Below are 14,633 nucleotides of genomic sequence, written 5' to 3'. Positions count from 1 at the left end.
GATACAATTTAAACAAATGTGGATATCATTAGATGCCCTCATGCTCTTATTAGATGCTCCTCAGACTTAGGCCAATCAACTGTGATTTTAATTGTGGGGAAAAAAAATCAGAACAATTTTTGTGATGCTACACACACATCCAAACAGTATGCTATGACTAAGGATTTTATTTTACTTTATTTTTATGCTTTCAGGGTCCACATAAACATTTCCCTTTCCAGTTACATATCGTTAAATACTCCATTTTCAGACATGCACATTCATACATGTTTATAAAGTATATTATATCTGAAATTATAAATGAAATGAAATGTAGGCTGCCTTTACTTAGGAGACAGGTATGGTAGTTGGGGTAATGGCCCTTCAAAGATGTCCATGTCCCAGTCCCTGGAAAGCATCTGACGATGTTACCTTTCATGGTAACATGGGCTTTGCCAATGGGACTGAGTGAAGGAAAGTTATCCTGGATTATGTGGATGGACCTAGTGAAATCACAAGTAGGGACAAAAGAGTCAAAGTCAGAAAATCCAGACATGACAGTGGAACCAGGTTGGAGAGATGCGCTTTATAGATGGTCAAAGAGGGCCTGTGAGCCCAGGAGTGCTGGCAGCCTCCAGAAGCTGGACCTTAAGGTGCGGATCCAGCTTCCTCCCTGATGCCTTCACCTTGATTTTAGACTTCTGACCACCAGAACTATAAGAGAATAAATTTGTGTTGTCTTAAGCCCCAAAGCGTGTGGTAGATCGTGACAGCAGCAACAAGAAGGGAATGCACAGAAGTACATAGGTTTCTGAATTTCAAGCGTCCTTCCTTTTTTTTTTTTTTTTAAGATTTTATTTTTTGATTTGACAGACAGAGATCACAAGTAGGCAGAGAGGCAGGCAGAGAGAGAGGAGGAAGCAGGCAGCAGGCTCCCCCCTGAGCAGAGAGCCTGATGTGGGGCTCAATCCCAGGACCCTGGGATCATGACCTGAGCCGAAGGCAGAGGCTTTAACCCACTGTGCCACCCAGGGCCCCTCAAGGGTCCTTCCTTGAAGGTGCTTCATATAAGTCAGCGCATCTGGTCACGGTGCTTCATATAAGTCTTAGCACATCTAGGCTGCTCTTCGAGTCCTCAGCTAAAGTGGAAAGACATGAAAAATCAGAGGGGAAAAAGCTTTTTTCACAAACTCAAAACTTTGAGATGTTCTCTTCTTTATGTCCTAGAATGCATACTGACAGGTATGCAAGCTCCCCTTTAAGAGTCTTACTAGAATGGACTGTCAGGAAGATTGAGGCTGTTGTCTTCTGGGGAAGAGCAAGTGATCGAGTAGATAGGCATGCCAGTGCAGTCGAGGAGGATGCTTATGCCTCCGATTATGCAGACGTCTCTGGGTTGGCCCCACACAGATTGACTTAAAAAGGAAAGTCACTTTATTTAATTCTTCTTGGGACTTTGCTGCTTGTTTTGTCCTTAAAAAAAAAAAAAAATCCCATCTCTGGTGCCTTTCCTTGCTTCACCATCTCACCTTACTGTCCCTTTCTCTTTCACCTTCCTGTGGGAAAGTCTGCAGGGGCTGGACCCGAGGTTGTGGTTCTGAACAGAATGTTGACGAGGGAGGTAGAGTCTCTGGGGATTAGAGAACCAGGGGACATAAAAACCCTGAGGGCTAGAGAGTTTGGTCTTTAAGAGATCAATATCCATGCAACAGGAAACATTTTGTTCAACCATTAAAAAGTGACTCCAGGGGCACCTGGGTGGCTCTTTTGGTTAAGGGTCCGACTCTTGATTTTAGCTCTGGTCATGGTCTCAGGCTGGTGAGGTCAAGCCCTGAGTCAGGCTCTGTACCCACGATGGCGCTGCATGATTGAGATTCTCTCTCTCTCTCTCTTCGGCCCCTCCTCCAGCTCATGACCCCCTGCTCGCTCTCTCTCTCTCTCTCTCTCTGTCTAAAATAAAATAAATAAATAAAATCTTTTTTTTAAAAAAAAGGTGACTCCAGAAGAAACAGTAAAGGTATCTGCTGTGCATGTCAGGTTGGGGATACACCCCAAACACTCATTGTTCTATAAAAACATTCCAGAATTTTCTTCTTCTCCTCCACGGATGCCCTCTGCTTTGTTTCCTCAAGGATGATACAGGACTCAAACCTATCTTTGAGTCTGAATATAAGATAATTTGGTGGCTCCTTTATCCCTCCAAGGAATCTCAAGATGTAACCACTTAGGTCCATCTGCAGTGGCATTTGATAGGTAGGTAGCAAATACCCATGGGAGATTGCTATTTAAAGCTATATACTGAGGTCTGCATTTTGGGGAAGGAGAAAGCCACCAACAACTGAACGAACAGCAGTGGCTAACATTTATTGAATGCCCATAATGTGCCCAGTGCTGTTTCCTTGAATTTCTAAATTACCCTTTGAGATAAGTTATATTTCTATCCCTATCTTATAGATGAGGAGGCCATGACCTAAAAAGCTACAATAATTTGCTCAAGCTCTTAAAGGAAGTGAATGACAGGAGCCCAGATTTAACCCACGGGGTCTGATGAGAGTGCTACAGTGCTGATTGTCCCTAGAAACATAATGAGCATGAACACATACTCTCTAAACTCCTGCCTTGGGATGTCTAGAGTCTGTGGTCCTTGGTGATGCCTCTTTCCTGTTACTTGCTAATGACTCTTAGTTTGCTGATCAAAGCTGCGCAGGCATTTTAACTAACTGTCCTGCGTGGAAAGCTTCGAGGTATGGGGCGCCATGCTCAGCAGGGGGCCTATGGAACCTGTGCTCCCATCCTGACTAGCATGCTGGGACCTGGGACTGGTGCTCCTCAGGTGGGCTGGGCCACTGTTTTGGGGGATTCTCTTTCTTAGGAAGCATTGTGGTGTTCTGTGGTTTGTGAATAAATCTTACATTTCCATATAATGTTTCAATCCTCTTCCGGTATTTTATATGACAGACCACTGCTTAGGAAAAAATGGGATTTTAAACACTGGGATGAGGATATTTAGGAAGATGTGGGCGACTTTATAACCACTGTGGCATTTTCTCTTACCTGAGGAAGGTCTTCTGACATGGTGATGGAAGCCAAAAAATATCCCTCATTGCCTACCTCTATTGATACTAGTTATCAGAATCTGAACTCAAGTTGCCTGGGAATGAAAAAGAGAATAAGAACTGGAAGAAACAAAGTTATGGCCTGAAATACCGGCAGGAATTTACTATCATTCAACCGCTCGTTCCGTATTTATTGAGTGTAAGCTGAGTGGCAGGCATCTTGTTGGCTGCTAGAGATCCAGTGGGCCCCAAGGTGGGCTAGTTTCTTGCTCTTGTGAAAACTACAATTTCTTGGGGGTGAACAAAGTCATTAATTCAGTCATTATGCAAAATTTACAAATTTACAATGCTAACCAAGCACTATAAGAATGAAATGCATGGAATCTGAGTATTTTTTTTTTTATAGGGAGACTCACCCTTGTCAGCGAGGTGAGTGAAATCTTCCTGAATCAGTGATGCTTTAGTGGTGTGTGCTCTTTGGTATAAGCTGAGCCAAGAGGTGAAGTAACAATGATTGAGTGGTGTGAAGACCCATGCAAAGGCCCTGTGGCCTGAGCAAGTGTGGAGATTGAGGGTCTGAATGAAAGCCAGGGAGTTGAAATGAAGTAGAAGGATGAGCAATACCAGAAGAATATGAGGAGCTAGACAGGAGCCAGGTTATACAGAAACTTCTAGATTATGCAGAAACCTCGCACTCTCTTGGGCCACCTTTTACTCCAGCTGTTTTGCACACAGCTGTTAACCTGATAGCATCTCAACAGCTGTATGCTTATTCTCTCTACCTTCAGAGTTCCTCTGCTGTCATCAAGTGAGGTGTTAACACCACATGGGGACACCCTTGACTAATGGGGGTGGTTGCTGGTGATCGGTAGGTCCTCCTTCTGTCACTGGCATGGACAATTCCGAGGCTTATTCTATGTAGCTTCTAGGCTTCCAGGTGGGTCCTCAGAAGGATAAGACTCACTTGCCCCAGTAGTGGCAGCTTTTAGCTTGCTCTCAGGCAAAAGCTTTCCTCCCTTCTGTTTCATTCTTCCCTGAATGAAACACTTCCCTTCTTTGACACCACTTCCCGAAATGTACTGCCAGCCTACAAGCCCTTGCCACAGGCACTGTGGTTGGTGAAAACTAATGCTAAGTTTTTAAATTTATATTTTTAAGGTTTTACTATAATTTTGTTTGGGTTATATGTATGTTTTAGTTAACTGCTATTTATAGCAGGTTATATTTATAATAGCAGCAGCAATTTTTTTTAAAGAATAAAGTATGTTAAAGTTAAAAGAAATCTGAGATACATTATATTTCATATGGTACTTGGACGTATTAAGAATCATGGAAGTGGTAGACGATCTGGCGTTCAGGAAGCATTGCTCCGAAGTATGAGGCTGGAAACTAATCTAGTGATAGCTAGTCAAATGGCCCTTTGCCCCATGAGAAAATTCTTTCTCACTAGTTATTTTAGAGGGGAGATTATGTAGGTAGCTGGAAGTAGAAACCAAAAGACTTTAGAAATTATAGAAGAACACTAGTATTTCTGGCAAAATATGTATTACTAGATGTGCAGTATCTTCAGTCTTGGGACATAAATTATTGAGAAGGAAAAGAAAAGGAAGAGCAGAGAACTATCATAATGAACATTTGTAATTATGTGTCTGTTTTTATGTTTATCACTGATTATTGTAGGAGTTCCATGTAGGGGTTCCATAGTGAACTTTGCCTCTAACCCACAGCACACACCCTTTTGCGCATAAATTTAAGTCCACACCATTGAGGTAACCAGTTTCTAATTTTCCAGAACTTTCTATGCCTATGTGTATACATACATGCATATATACATAGGAATTTTTGTTAACGAATGAGTTCATACTACATACCCTATTTTGTAAATTTTTAAAGATTCATTTCTTATCAGAGCATAGTGTTCTAGAACTTTTTAAAGTTTACTGAGGTACTCCTATACCACACATTCCACCCATTTAAAATTATACAATTCACTGGTTTCTAGTGTATGTTCACACAGTTGTGCATCTCTAACCACAAGTACACTCTTTTTCTTTCAAGATCTCACAATAGTCCGTTGTGTGGACATGCCCTTCTATTTCATAAATCTCCTAAGCATATTTGGATTGTTTCCAATTTTTATCTGGAAAAAACCCTACTTTCATAATCACATGTTTAGATCTGTGCACTTGTGTGAATATTGCTGTGGGACATCTTTCTACAAGTGGATTTCCTTCATATTCTACCTCCTTTGAAATGTGATGGATTTCCACAAATTTCCCCCCAAATGTTGTCGGGGGTCGACATTCACCATACTCACCAATAAGGAGAGGACTGGATTTTTAAAGATTCATCTTTCTGTGGGTCAACAACTCATTGTTTTAATTTGCACTTTTGTGTGGGGGGTTTCAGTGTTTTTCAACATTTAATTGACTGCATATTTCCTTCTGTAAATTTCTTATTTGCCATTTGCAAACTTCTTTCCTTATTGCATTGCCCATCTATTGTCAGACTGGTTTATAAACATTTTTAACATGTTAGAAAAACTAGTCCTATATCACAGATGCTGCCAGTACTTTTCAGAGGTCATCTTTTAACTGCATAAACATTGCTGTTTGCCAGATCAAAGTTATAAACTTACGTGTGGACAGTATATTCCTGGTTTTATTTCTCATGCCATGCTTATAAATGTTTCTCAATGAGAAGACTTTTGATACAGTGGTTTTGGAAGTGGGGTAATTACTTTTATTTATTTATTTATTATTTATTTATTTTTATTTATTTGACAGAGAGCACACAAGTAGGCAGAGAGGCAGGCAGAGAGAGCGGGGCAGGGAAGCAGGCTCCCTGCTGAGCAGAGAGCCCAATGCAGGGCTTGATCCCAGGACCCTGAGATCATGACCTGAGCCAAAGGCAGAGGCTTAACCCACTGAGCCATCCAGGCATCCCTTAAGTGGGGTAATTACTTTTAGACTAATAAAATAAGGGTGAAACATTGGTCACTTGCTAGCTATGCCTCACTATTGTTTTACTATTAATGGCAGTTTCTAAACTAATACTATGCAGAAGCATAACGAACTTGGGCCGTTTGAATGGAGAGATCCTCTTTTTTAATCTGGGTAATATCTCGACAGGAATTTGTGCGGCTGACCGTTTCTGATGTTCTGACCACTTACGTCACGATCCTCATTGGGGACTTTCTCCGGGCATGTTTTGTGAGGTTTTGCAATTATTGCTGGTGCTGGGATTTGGAATATGGATATGTAAGTATGATGTTCATTTTTCTCTTGTCCGATTATTCCTTTGTGGTTTATCATTTGCACACGCTGTGCCAGAAGAAGAATTTAGGAGGTGGGACCATGTGTTAGATGTTAGGAAGTGAAGACCCGTGGGTATAGTTTTAATTCAGAAGGGCGTCAGACGGGAGAATCATGGTTTATGATATTCTAGTAAAGTGAGCACAGGATGGCTAAAGCAGTGAATCTCAACCTATCCAAGAACATGGTGAACTCAGTCTGGGACCCATAGCCAGCCCCCTCCCCATGGAGCTTGCTGACATTTCTAGAAGCCAGGCAAAATGGGTAATATCAACTTTGAATTCTACTGAACAGACTCCTAGACAGTTCCTGTGCAGTGCAATGGGTGATAAATGGATCCAGTAAATATGGTGCTTGTAGCATAAATCTCCCAGGCCAATAAGAGCTCAGCAGAGACACAAGGAGGGAGCTGTCCAGGTTCCGAGGTGGTCCCAGGGTGCTGATAGGTGTCTGGCAAGTGGTGGACCTGAATTCTGGCAAGTTGACGTCCTTCCAGCACCACAGCAAGAACCCAGGTTTCTCTGAACCCCACTGATATTGACTCCATGCCCAGTTCACCCTCGGCGTGCAAGCCCCCCACCAACCTGCGACCCCCATAAAGCTCAGGGAGGCAACAGAGCACACATCACTCTGCAGTTTCCCACATTGCCAGGGGACCATGGTCCCTCTTTTGCAACTCTTAATAGTCATCTTGGGAACTATGACCTGAAGTGTTGACTGTAATCATGTGCTCAAAATCCTCCCGTGGCTAATAAGTACTTAGAATGAATCCCAAATCCCTTTTTAAGGCCTTTGATGTCTTACAGGATCTGTTTGTTTGTTTGTTTCCTCTTTCTTTCTTTCTGAGCTCTTCTACTACTGTTGTTTTTGTTTTGTAAAGTCCCTAAATGTTGGAATTCTTTCTTATGCTCAAACACAAGATGACCCTCGCATTGGCTCTAGCTGTTTTCCCCTATAGGGTTGTAGGTTCCTACAATTGGGCTTGGCTGATGCCTTCTCGTCATTAAGGTCTCCACTAATATGTCACCATCTTTGAGCTCTTCTCCAACCTTCCCATCTAATGTAGCCTACCAGACTCTCTACTTCAACGTCCTGCTTGATTTTCTTCATACGATGTGTAACTCTGACATTTCCTTTCAAAAGTCTGCTTATAATCCATCTCCCTCTGGTAGAATGAAAGCCCTATGAAAACAGAAGCCTTGACCTCAATGCCTAGAACAGTGTTTGTCACTTGGTGGGCATTATATGTTGACTGTCTGCTTCTGTAAGCCTCTACATTCTAGCGCCATTCAGGCAACGCCATCTGTTGGCAGAATTCTGCCTGCTTCCAGGGATGTGTCCGTGGAGTCCATCCTGGTTCAGTAATGTCAAGCCAATGATGTTTCTCTCCTCGCTACGGAAGGGCTATCCTTTAGTGCCGACCTCCCCCCAGCCCTATGCCAACTTCTCCCCAAACCCATACCCTCTTAGTCTCCGGACAAGTCCTATGCTCAGGACTGTTTTCAAGACACCAGGCAGGATCCTCAGCCTGGCCATCTGACTTTCAGATCCTACCTTTGATTAGCTCATCTCTGACATCCTCCCTGAAAGGGCCTGTGGGACGCGCCCAAAGTGGTTAGATAATGCTCTTTGGTGAGCGCCAGTGAGGTAATGCTATGGTTTCCCCTTCCCCGCTATGAGGTATTCAGCTGGCCGGGTTTCATTTCTATTTTCCTTGTCTGATTCAGCTCTTCCGAGGCAGACATAAAAATTGCCATTTCTTTCTGAGGCCCTTGCCTGGCTTATGCTTGCCTTTTATCCCTTACTGCTCTCTTCCTAAGTGCTAGAAAATTTTGCTTCAAATACCAAGTCAATAAAACATGACCTGGATGCATAAAAGCTGTAATTAAATGACTGTCATTTATTATTTATTGAGTGCTGACAGTGCTCTTGGGTTCGTACAAAGTACAGGGGGGAAAAAAAAAAGACAACTTCCCGTTTTAGGTCACAAAGAATTTTCTTCCATGTTACCTCTGGAAGGCTGTGCAGAGAGCAGCCCAACATCTAAACTATTTAGAAACAGTAAAAGGTGGACGGGGGACCTTGGACGTGGAGCCTGTCATCATTGACTCCTCCACTAGAGAACGGGCATAGCTGAGTGCCTGAGTGCGAATCGGTAGGAGCACAGCTCTGGGCCAGGTGATAAGGGGGTGCAGAGATGTAAAAGATGTCAGCCTAAGGAGAGGTTGCAAACTTGGCCTTGCCGCTGAGATTCAGCTTGCTTTTGTTTTGTTTTGTTTTGTTTTAATGAGCTCATATTTTAAAACTAGAGGTTTTACGTATAAAAAAGATAGGGATTTCTTGATTTTCTTGACATATTATGGAAGGGCTGGCAATATTCGATCCACATTCCCACTGGGGAGAAATGGGCTGGAGTGAGAAACCCCTGCCCGGTGCAGTTGGAATAGCCATCCACTAGTTCTCACAGGCTTTACTGACCTTTAATCCTGCACGCTGTCTCCTGATCAATACAGAGCAGAAAGTGTAAGTGCTCCAGGAGAAACCAATGGCGACATGACTTTGGGGGTGGAGGGAGGGAAGAGAGATGGGAAGAAAGTAGGGGGAGAGAGAAAGACAGAGAGAGAGAGATCAGAAATGCCAAGAGGCACTGGAGCCAGTTGGGAAAGGATTAGAATTTCAAAGACCCAGTGGAAGCAAGGGTTCTCGGTGGAGGGACCAATGTAAGACAGGGCCCCGTGGGTATGGGCAAAGTATGGGCAGGGGAGATGCAGAATTCTCAGCTGGGGCTGTTACAGAGGAGAAGAGACGATGAGAATGTGTCTCTGATATTCTCCGAGATATCCTAATTGAAAACACGAGTCCAGAAAGGACCTATCATGGAGCAAAGGAGAACCTGAGATGGGCAGAGAAGATACTTTGGAGATGCCTTTCAGGTCAAAGAGAAAAATGTGTCCATTTCCACTATGAAAAGATTTTTTTTCTGAGTTCCCCAGATAGTACCAGTTCATCATAAGAAATCCAGAAAATCCAGTGTATGTTAAATATGAAAATAAAAATCACAGGTAATCCCACCATTTATGGGATTGCTTACTTGGATTATTTGAATTCAGATAGCATTACTGTTTATATGTAAATAAAAAAGTATGATAGATTTTTGTAAATATACATATTTTTATAAAATTATTAAAAAGTATATATTTAATCACTGGTTACCTGCTTTTTTTTTTTTTTTTTTTTTTTTTTTACCTGTGACCATTTCCCTAGGTTAACTTTTTAAAATAATTTATTTTATTTTTTTAAGATTTTACTTATTTGACGGAAAAAGAGCAGGAGCAGGGGAAGGGACAAAGGGAGAGGGAGAAGCAGACTTTCCACCGACCAGGGAGCCTGGCGCGGGGCTCGATTCCAGGACCCTGAGATCATGACCTGAACCAAAGGCAGACCCTTAACCAACAGAGTCACCCAGGCACCTCATTAACTGTTCTTTTATGACTGTTTTAAATGACTGTGATATTATATAAATGAACAAATTATAATTAATTTTTATTGGCTGTCAGTAAAACTTTATCTAATTTTTAATTATTATAGTAAATATTGCGGTTACGTTTATTTATAACCATGTAGTTAAATATCTTCACAGATAAACCATAGTGACATGCACAGATAATAATCTTTATATCCTTATGAGACATTTCTCTTAAGTTGAATTGCCCATTCCTAGAGAATATACCTTTTTAAAAAATCCATTCACTTTTCTTACAACAACTTCCATAAAAACTAAACTCTGCAGACTCCAGCATCAGATTTAGCGATCCGTGGAATATTAGCGTTGAGTGGAATTTTGACATAATCAATCAGGCACACTTTATTTCACATCTGAAAAATCGAGGGCTCATGAATTGAAGTGAGTTGCCTCTGTTCATGTCACCAGAGGATAAACCAGGGCAATGACGTGTCCTTCTGGACATAGCCATTACGTTAAATATGCTGCATTATATACTGGTTGTATCAGAGTACATTACATTAGAAGTGACCCTGTAGGTTTCTTCCAGCTAGAAATTTATGGCTAAGGTATTATCACAACAAACATATAAAGAGGGACTGAGGTGGGGAAATTACTGGCCAGCAGCATGTGTTAGACCAGTAATGTAAGTTAATCTTTTCCTAAGGCTTCTCCAAGCATAGTAGACAGTTCGCAGTGTTTCTGAAGTGTTCACTGACTCATCGGGAGTAGAATGGCTTCTTCCAGGAGAGATTTTAACCACCCAGATACAGCATAACTGCCCTAAAGTATCTCACAAACTCTGAGTTTCCTGCAGTAGCTCAACATGCCCTTACTTACAGCCTAATTTGTGTTGACACTATCTTTGCTATTTACCAATAAAATAGGTAACAGGGATCGAAGAAGAAATAGAATTGAATACATAGCATGGAATTAGACTATGTTCAGCCAAATTAAAATGTCAGCATCTTTTTTTTTTAAGATTTTATTTATTTATTTGACAGAGAGAGATCACAAGTAGGCAGAGAGGCAGGCAGAGAGAAAGGAGGAAGCAGGCTCCCCGCTGAGCAGAGATCCCGATGTGGGGCTCGATCCCAGGACCCTGGGATCATGACCTGAGGTGAAGGCAGAGGCTTTAACCCACTGAGCCACCCAGGTGCCCCAAAACGTCAGCATCTTGTTTAAAGTTACATTTTAAAGGTGTTCTTTTTGAAATTTATATATGTGGGAAATATGAGATTTCCCTGTGCTCTAATGAAGGGGCTCAAAATTATCCATAAATAAGAGGCATATGACTGAGAGACCACAAGAGTAGATATATGATATGATATGATATGACATTTTAATGTAATGTTTATTTTATGTCAGAACTATAAAATACTTTACATATAATATGCCACGTATTCGTAGAAGCAATGCTATGAGGTAGATCCTATTTTTCTTTATATTACAGTAAACTGAGGATTAGAAGGTGTTTAATAATTTGCTCAAAGACATATAGGTGGTCAGTGACGGGGCTAAGACTCAAACTCATGTCTAAGTGACTTCAAAGCCATCAACCAGATTTCCAACATGTTGAATTTTCACTGTAATGCTTAACCCTAGAAATTCCAAGGACTCTGTCAAATCGTGACTAATTCATGAGCCAGTTTATGGCATTTGGAACTCAGATCACTCCCTAGATTAGACAGGTCACTTACAATAGAATGTCGTTACAGGAGGGGCTGTGAGACAGCATTAGAAATAAATGGTAGTTCGCCAGCTGGGAACGAGATATTATTTAGCATTCCAGGAAGATGCCATGCTAAAGGGTCAGTGAGAAGTCTTGAGTAGCCTGTGAAGGGTTGACAACCTGGAGAAAGGGACAGCACAGTCTGGATTTGGAGTTTCACTTGAATATTTGTCAGAGTCTGTCTGCAGGCAGCCTGGGGTCCCAGAGTCATCCTCGTGGATGAGGCTAGGATTTGACCTAGTCAGTGGTTCTCAAATTAGAGAGGATACCAGAATCCCCTGAAGGCGTGTGAAAACAGAGTTTCTGATTCCATAGCAGCTGGGGCAGCTTGCAGAGAATTTACTTTTCTAACAAGTTCTCAGGTGGTGTTGCTCCTTCTGGTCTGGGGACCACGTGAGAACCATTGACCCAGAGTCATTTCAGGTGTGGGAAGCAAGATTTGTACATCAGACAGGACGTTGCAATGACAGAATTCTCTCTCAGATAATCTCACAATATCCACAGGTTAATGATCTTCCCCAAATAACGAAACTTGCCAAGAGCAGATGGGTTTTCCTGGGCATTTCAGTCCAGCAACCACTTTCTGTCTTCCCTGTGGGTAGATCACTGACTCTCACCCACTACAAACAAAAGTCCAGAAGTAAAACAAGATAATTTTCAATCCCTTGACTATCATAAAGTTGTTACAGGCCTCAACCTATATCCAAAGGGGATCTTTTTTGCTGGTGCCAAAAAAGATTATTAGGGATGACGACCCTTAGTAACTTTGCCATATGCATCCCATTTGAATCATTGGATTTCTCGGTTTTCAAGAAAACCTGTTTTTTCCCAAGCCTCACTTACCTTTAAGCTTTTTTATGTTTTAGAGGCAATCAAACAAACGTACTACAAAATGATTTACACTTACATTATTAAAGCATTGCTTTTGAAACAAAAATATTATATAATCTCATATGATTTTACTAAACCCATCTCTAAAAGAATGAGCACTGAATTTTTTTTAACTTTTTTAAAAGATTTTATTTATTTATTTGACAGAAAGAGAGAGTGAGAGCACTAGTAAGCAGAGCGGCAGGCAGAGGGAGAGAGAGAAACAGGCCCTCTGCTGAGCAGGGAGCCTGATGCGGGGCTCAATCCCAGGACCCTGGAATCATGACCTGAGCTGAAGGCAGATGCTTAACGAACTGAGCCACCCAGGCACCCCTGAGCATTGAATTTTACAGTGTGTATCTGTGTGTGTGTGTGTGTGTTTGCCTACTTCTGTTTTATTTTTAGAGGGAGATTTTCTGAGTTTAACTCATACAGTATTCAGTTGCATTTCCCAGATGTTTATAGAGAAGCAATTCTTTAATAACTAGGTCTAATTTTTCAGTCAATTAGAGATTTTAGATTCGAAAAGGATCTTAGAAATGATCTAGTTCAGAAGTCAGAAGATTTTCTATGTAAAGGGCTGGATGGTAAGCAGTTTCACTTCTGCAGGTGTGATGTTACGATACAATAAGGAATATATTTTGGTCTCCATTTCCAGCTCCCGCCAGAGCTCCTAAACCTTATTATCACTCCCTAAGCAATACAGGTGCTAGGATCATCCTTCGTTCTAATATTTGCCCTGACCCTGGTTCCCGGTACAGAGCCCCTACATTCCTTGGGTTTTCCTGGGTGATAGGGGCATTGCTTATTCTGATAAGGCAATTCTAATGAGGTGGCTTCTGGATGGCTTCAGGATGGGGGAAGGTCACCAGAAGGGGCACGCCATGATCAGAAGCTTGAAACTTTCAGCCCTATTCCCCCATCCTCCAGAGAGGGGAGAGGGGCCGGAGACCGAGTTAATAGTTGGTCATACTTACTGATGAAGTCTCTATAATGCTCCTTGACCAGGGTTTGGAGAGCTGCCAAGTCCCTGAACATGTTGAGGTGCTTGGAGGGTGGTGCGCTGAGAAAGAACATGGAAAAGGACCCTTTTCCTCATCCCTTGCCCTGTGCATCTCTTCCAACTGTCTAATCCTACCTTGCAACTTTAAAAAAAAAATAAATAAACCCATCGTAGCCTAGTAAATCAACTGTTTTCTGGAGTTCTGTGAGCCATTCTAGCAGATTATCAAACTTGTAGACGGAGGTAGAGAATTCTCTGTTGTATAGTCCGTCACTCAGCGTAGGTGACACACCGAACTTGTGGTTGGTATCTAAAGTGGGGCAGTCTTGTGGGACTGAGTCCTGGACAGTCAGGATCAGAACTGAGTGAAGCGGTAGGGCATCCGGCTTAGGTCCACAGAGAACCGGGGCATTGTTTGGAATGGCGGTAAACCCCACACCTCTGTGTTAGAAGTACTGTGGGTAGAGTATAGGGAAAAAGGAGTTCGCATTCAGCAGGCCATGTGGTCTCTGTGCCAACCATTAAACTTCCCCGTTTTAGTGCCTGACACAGAGAATACATAAACAAATGAATGCAGCTGTATTCTAATGAATCTTTATTTACAAAAGCAGCTGGAGGCCCAGATTTGTCTCATGGGCCATAATGTGATAACCATTGACCTTGTTCATTTCCTCAGTTTATCTGTGAGGAAACTGAGGCCTGACAAGATAGGCAACTGGCCCAGCTCACCTAACCAGGACACGGCAAGGCAAAGTCTAATATTGAGGTGTGAATGCCAGACGTGTGTCTGGACCACAAACCCATGTGGCACACCAGGGATGCCCTGTACCCACATTCTGCATCTGGTCCAGTTGTGCATCAAAAATTATATTCCCGGGGCACCTGGGTGGCTCAGTCAGTTGAGGGTCTGCCTTCAGTGCAGGTCATGATCCTGGGTCCTGGGATCAAGTCCCATATCCGGCTCTTTGCTCCGTGGGGAGCCTGCTTCTCCCTTTGCCTGCCACTCCCCCTGCTTCTGCTCATACGCGTGCTCTCTCTCCGACAAACAAATAAATAAAATCATTTATTTTATGAATAGTGCATGAAAAGGAATTTTATGCATTTATTCATTTATTTTATTCATTCATTTATAAATCATTTATTATATTCCTTTGGCTGCCCCTGCTGCAAACACAGT

At 42.2% G+C, this 14,633-nt stretch overlaps 1 protein-coding gene across 1 annotated transcript in view; it reads left to right on the top strand.

Moving 5' to 3' along the window:
- The window catches only part of TMC1 (transmembrane channel like 1), a 382,443-nt gene that overhangs the window by 347,328 nt on the left and 20,482 nt on the right, over positions 1 to 14,633 (top strand). Inside the window, exon 20 of the mRNA XM_032306873.1 lies at positions 6,167 to 6,295. Within this exon, the coding sequence (XP_032162764.1) occupies positions 6,167 to 6,295 (129 nt within the window). The remainder of the gene's footprint in view (positions 1 to 6,166; positions 6,296 to 14,633) is intronic.

Source organism: Mustela erminea, chromosome 12 (genome assembly GCF_009829155.1).
Source record: "Mustela erminea isolate mMusErm1 chromosome 12, mMusErm1.Pri, whole genome shotgun sequence".
Taxonomy (NCBI): Eukaryota; Metazoa; Chordata; class Mammalia; order Carnivora; family Mustelidae; genus Mustela; species Mustela erminea.
Note: the sequence above shows the minus strand (reverse complement) of the source record. Positions and strands in the feature narration are given on the sequence as shown.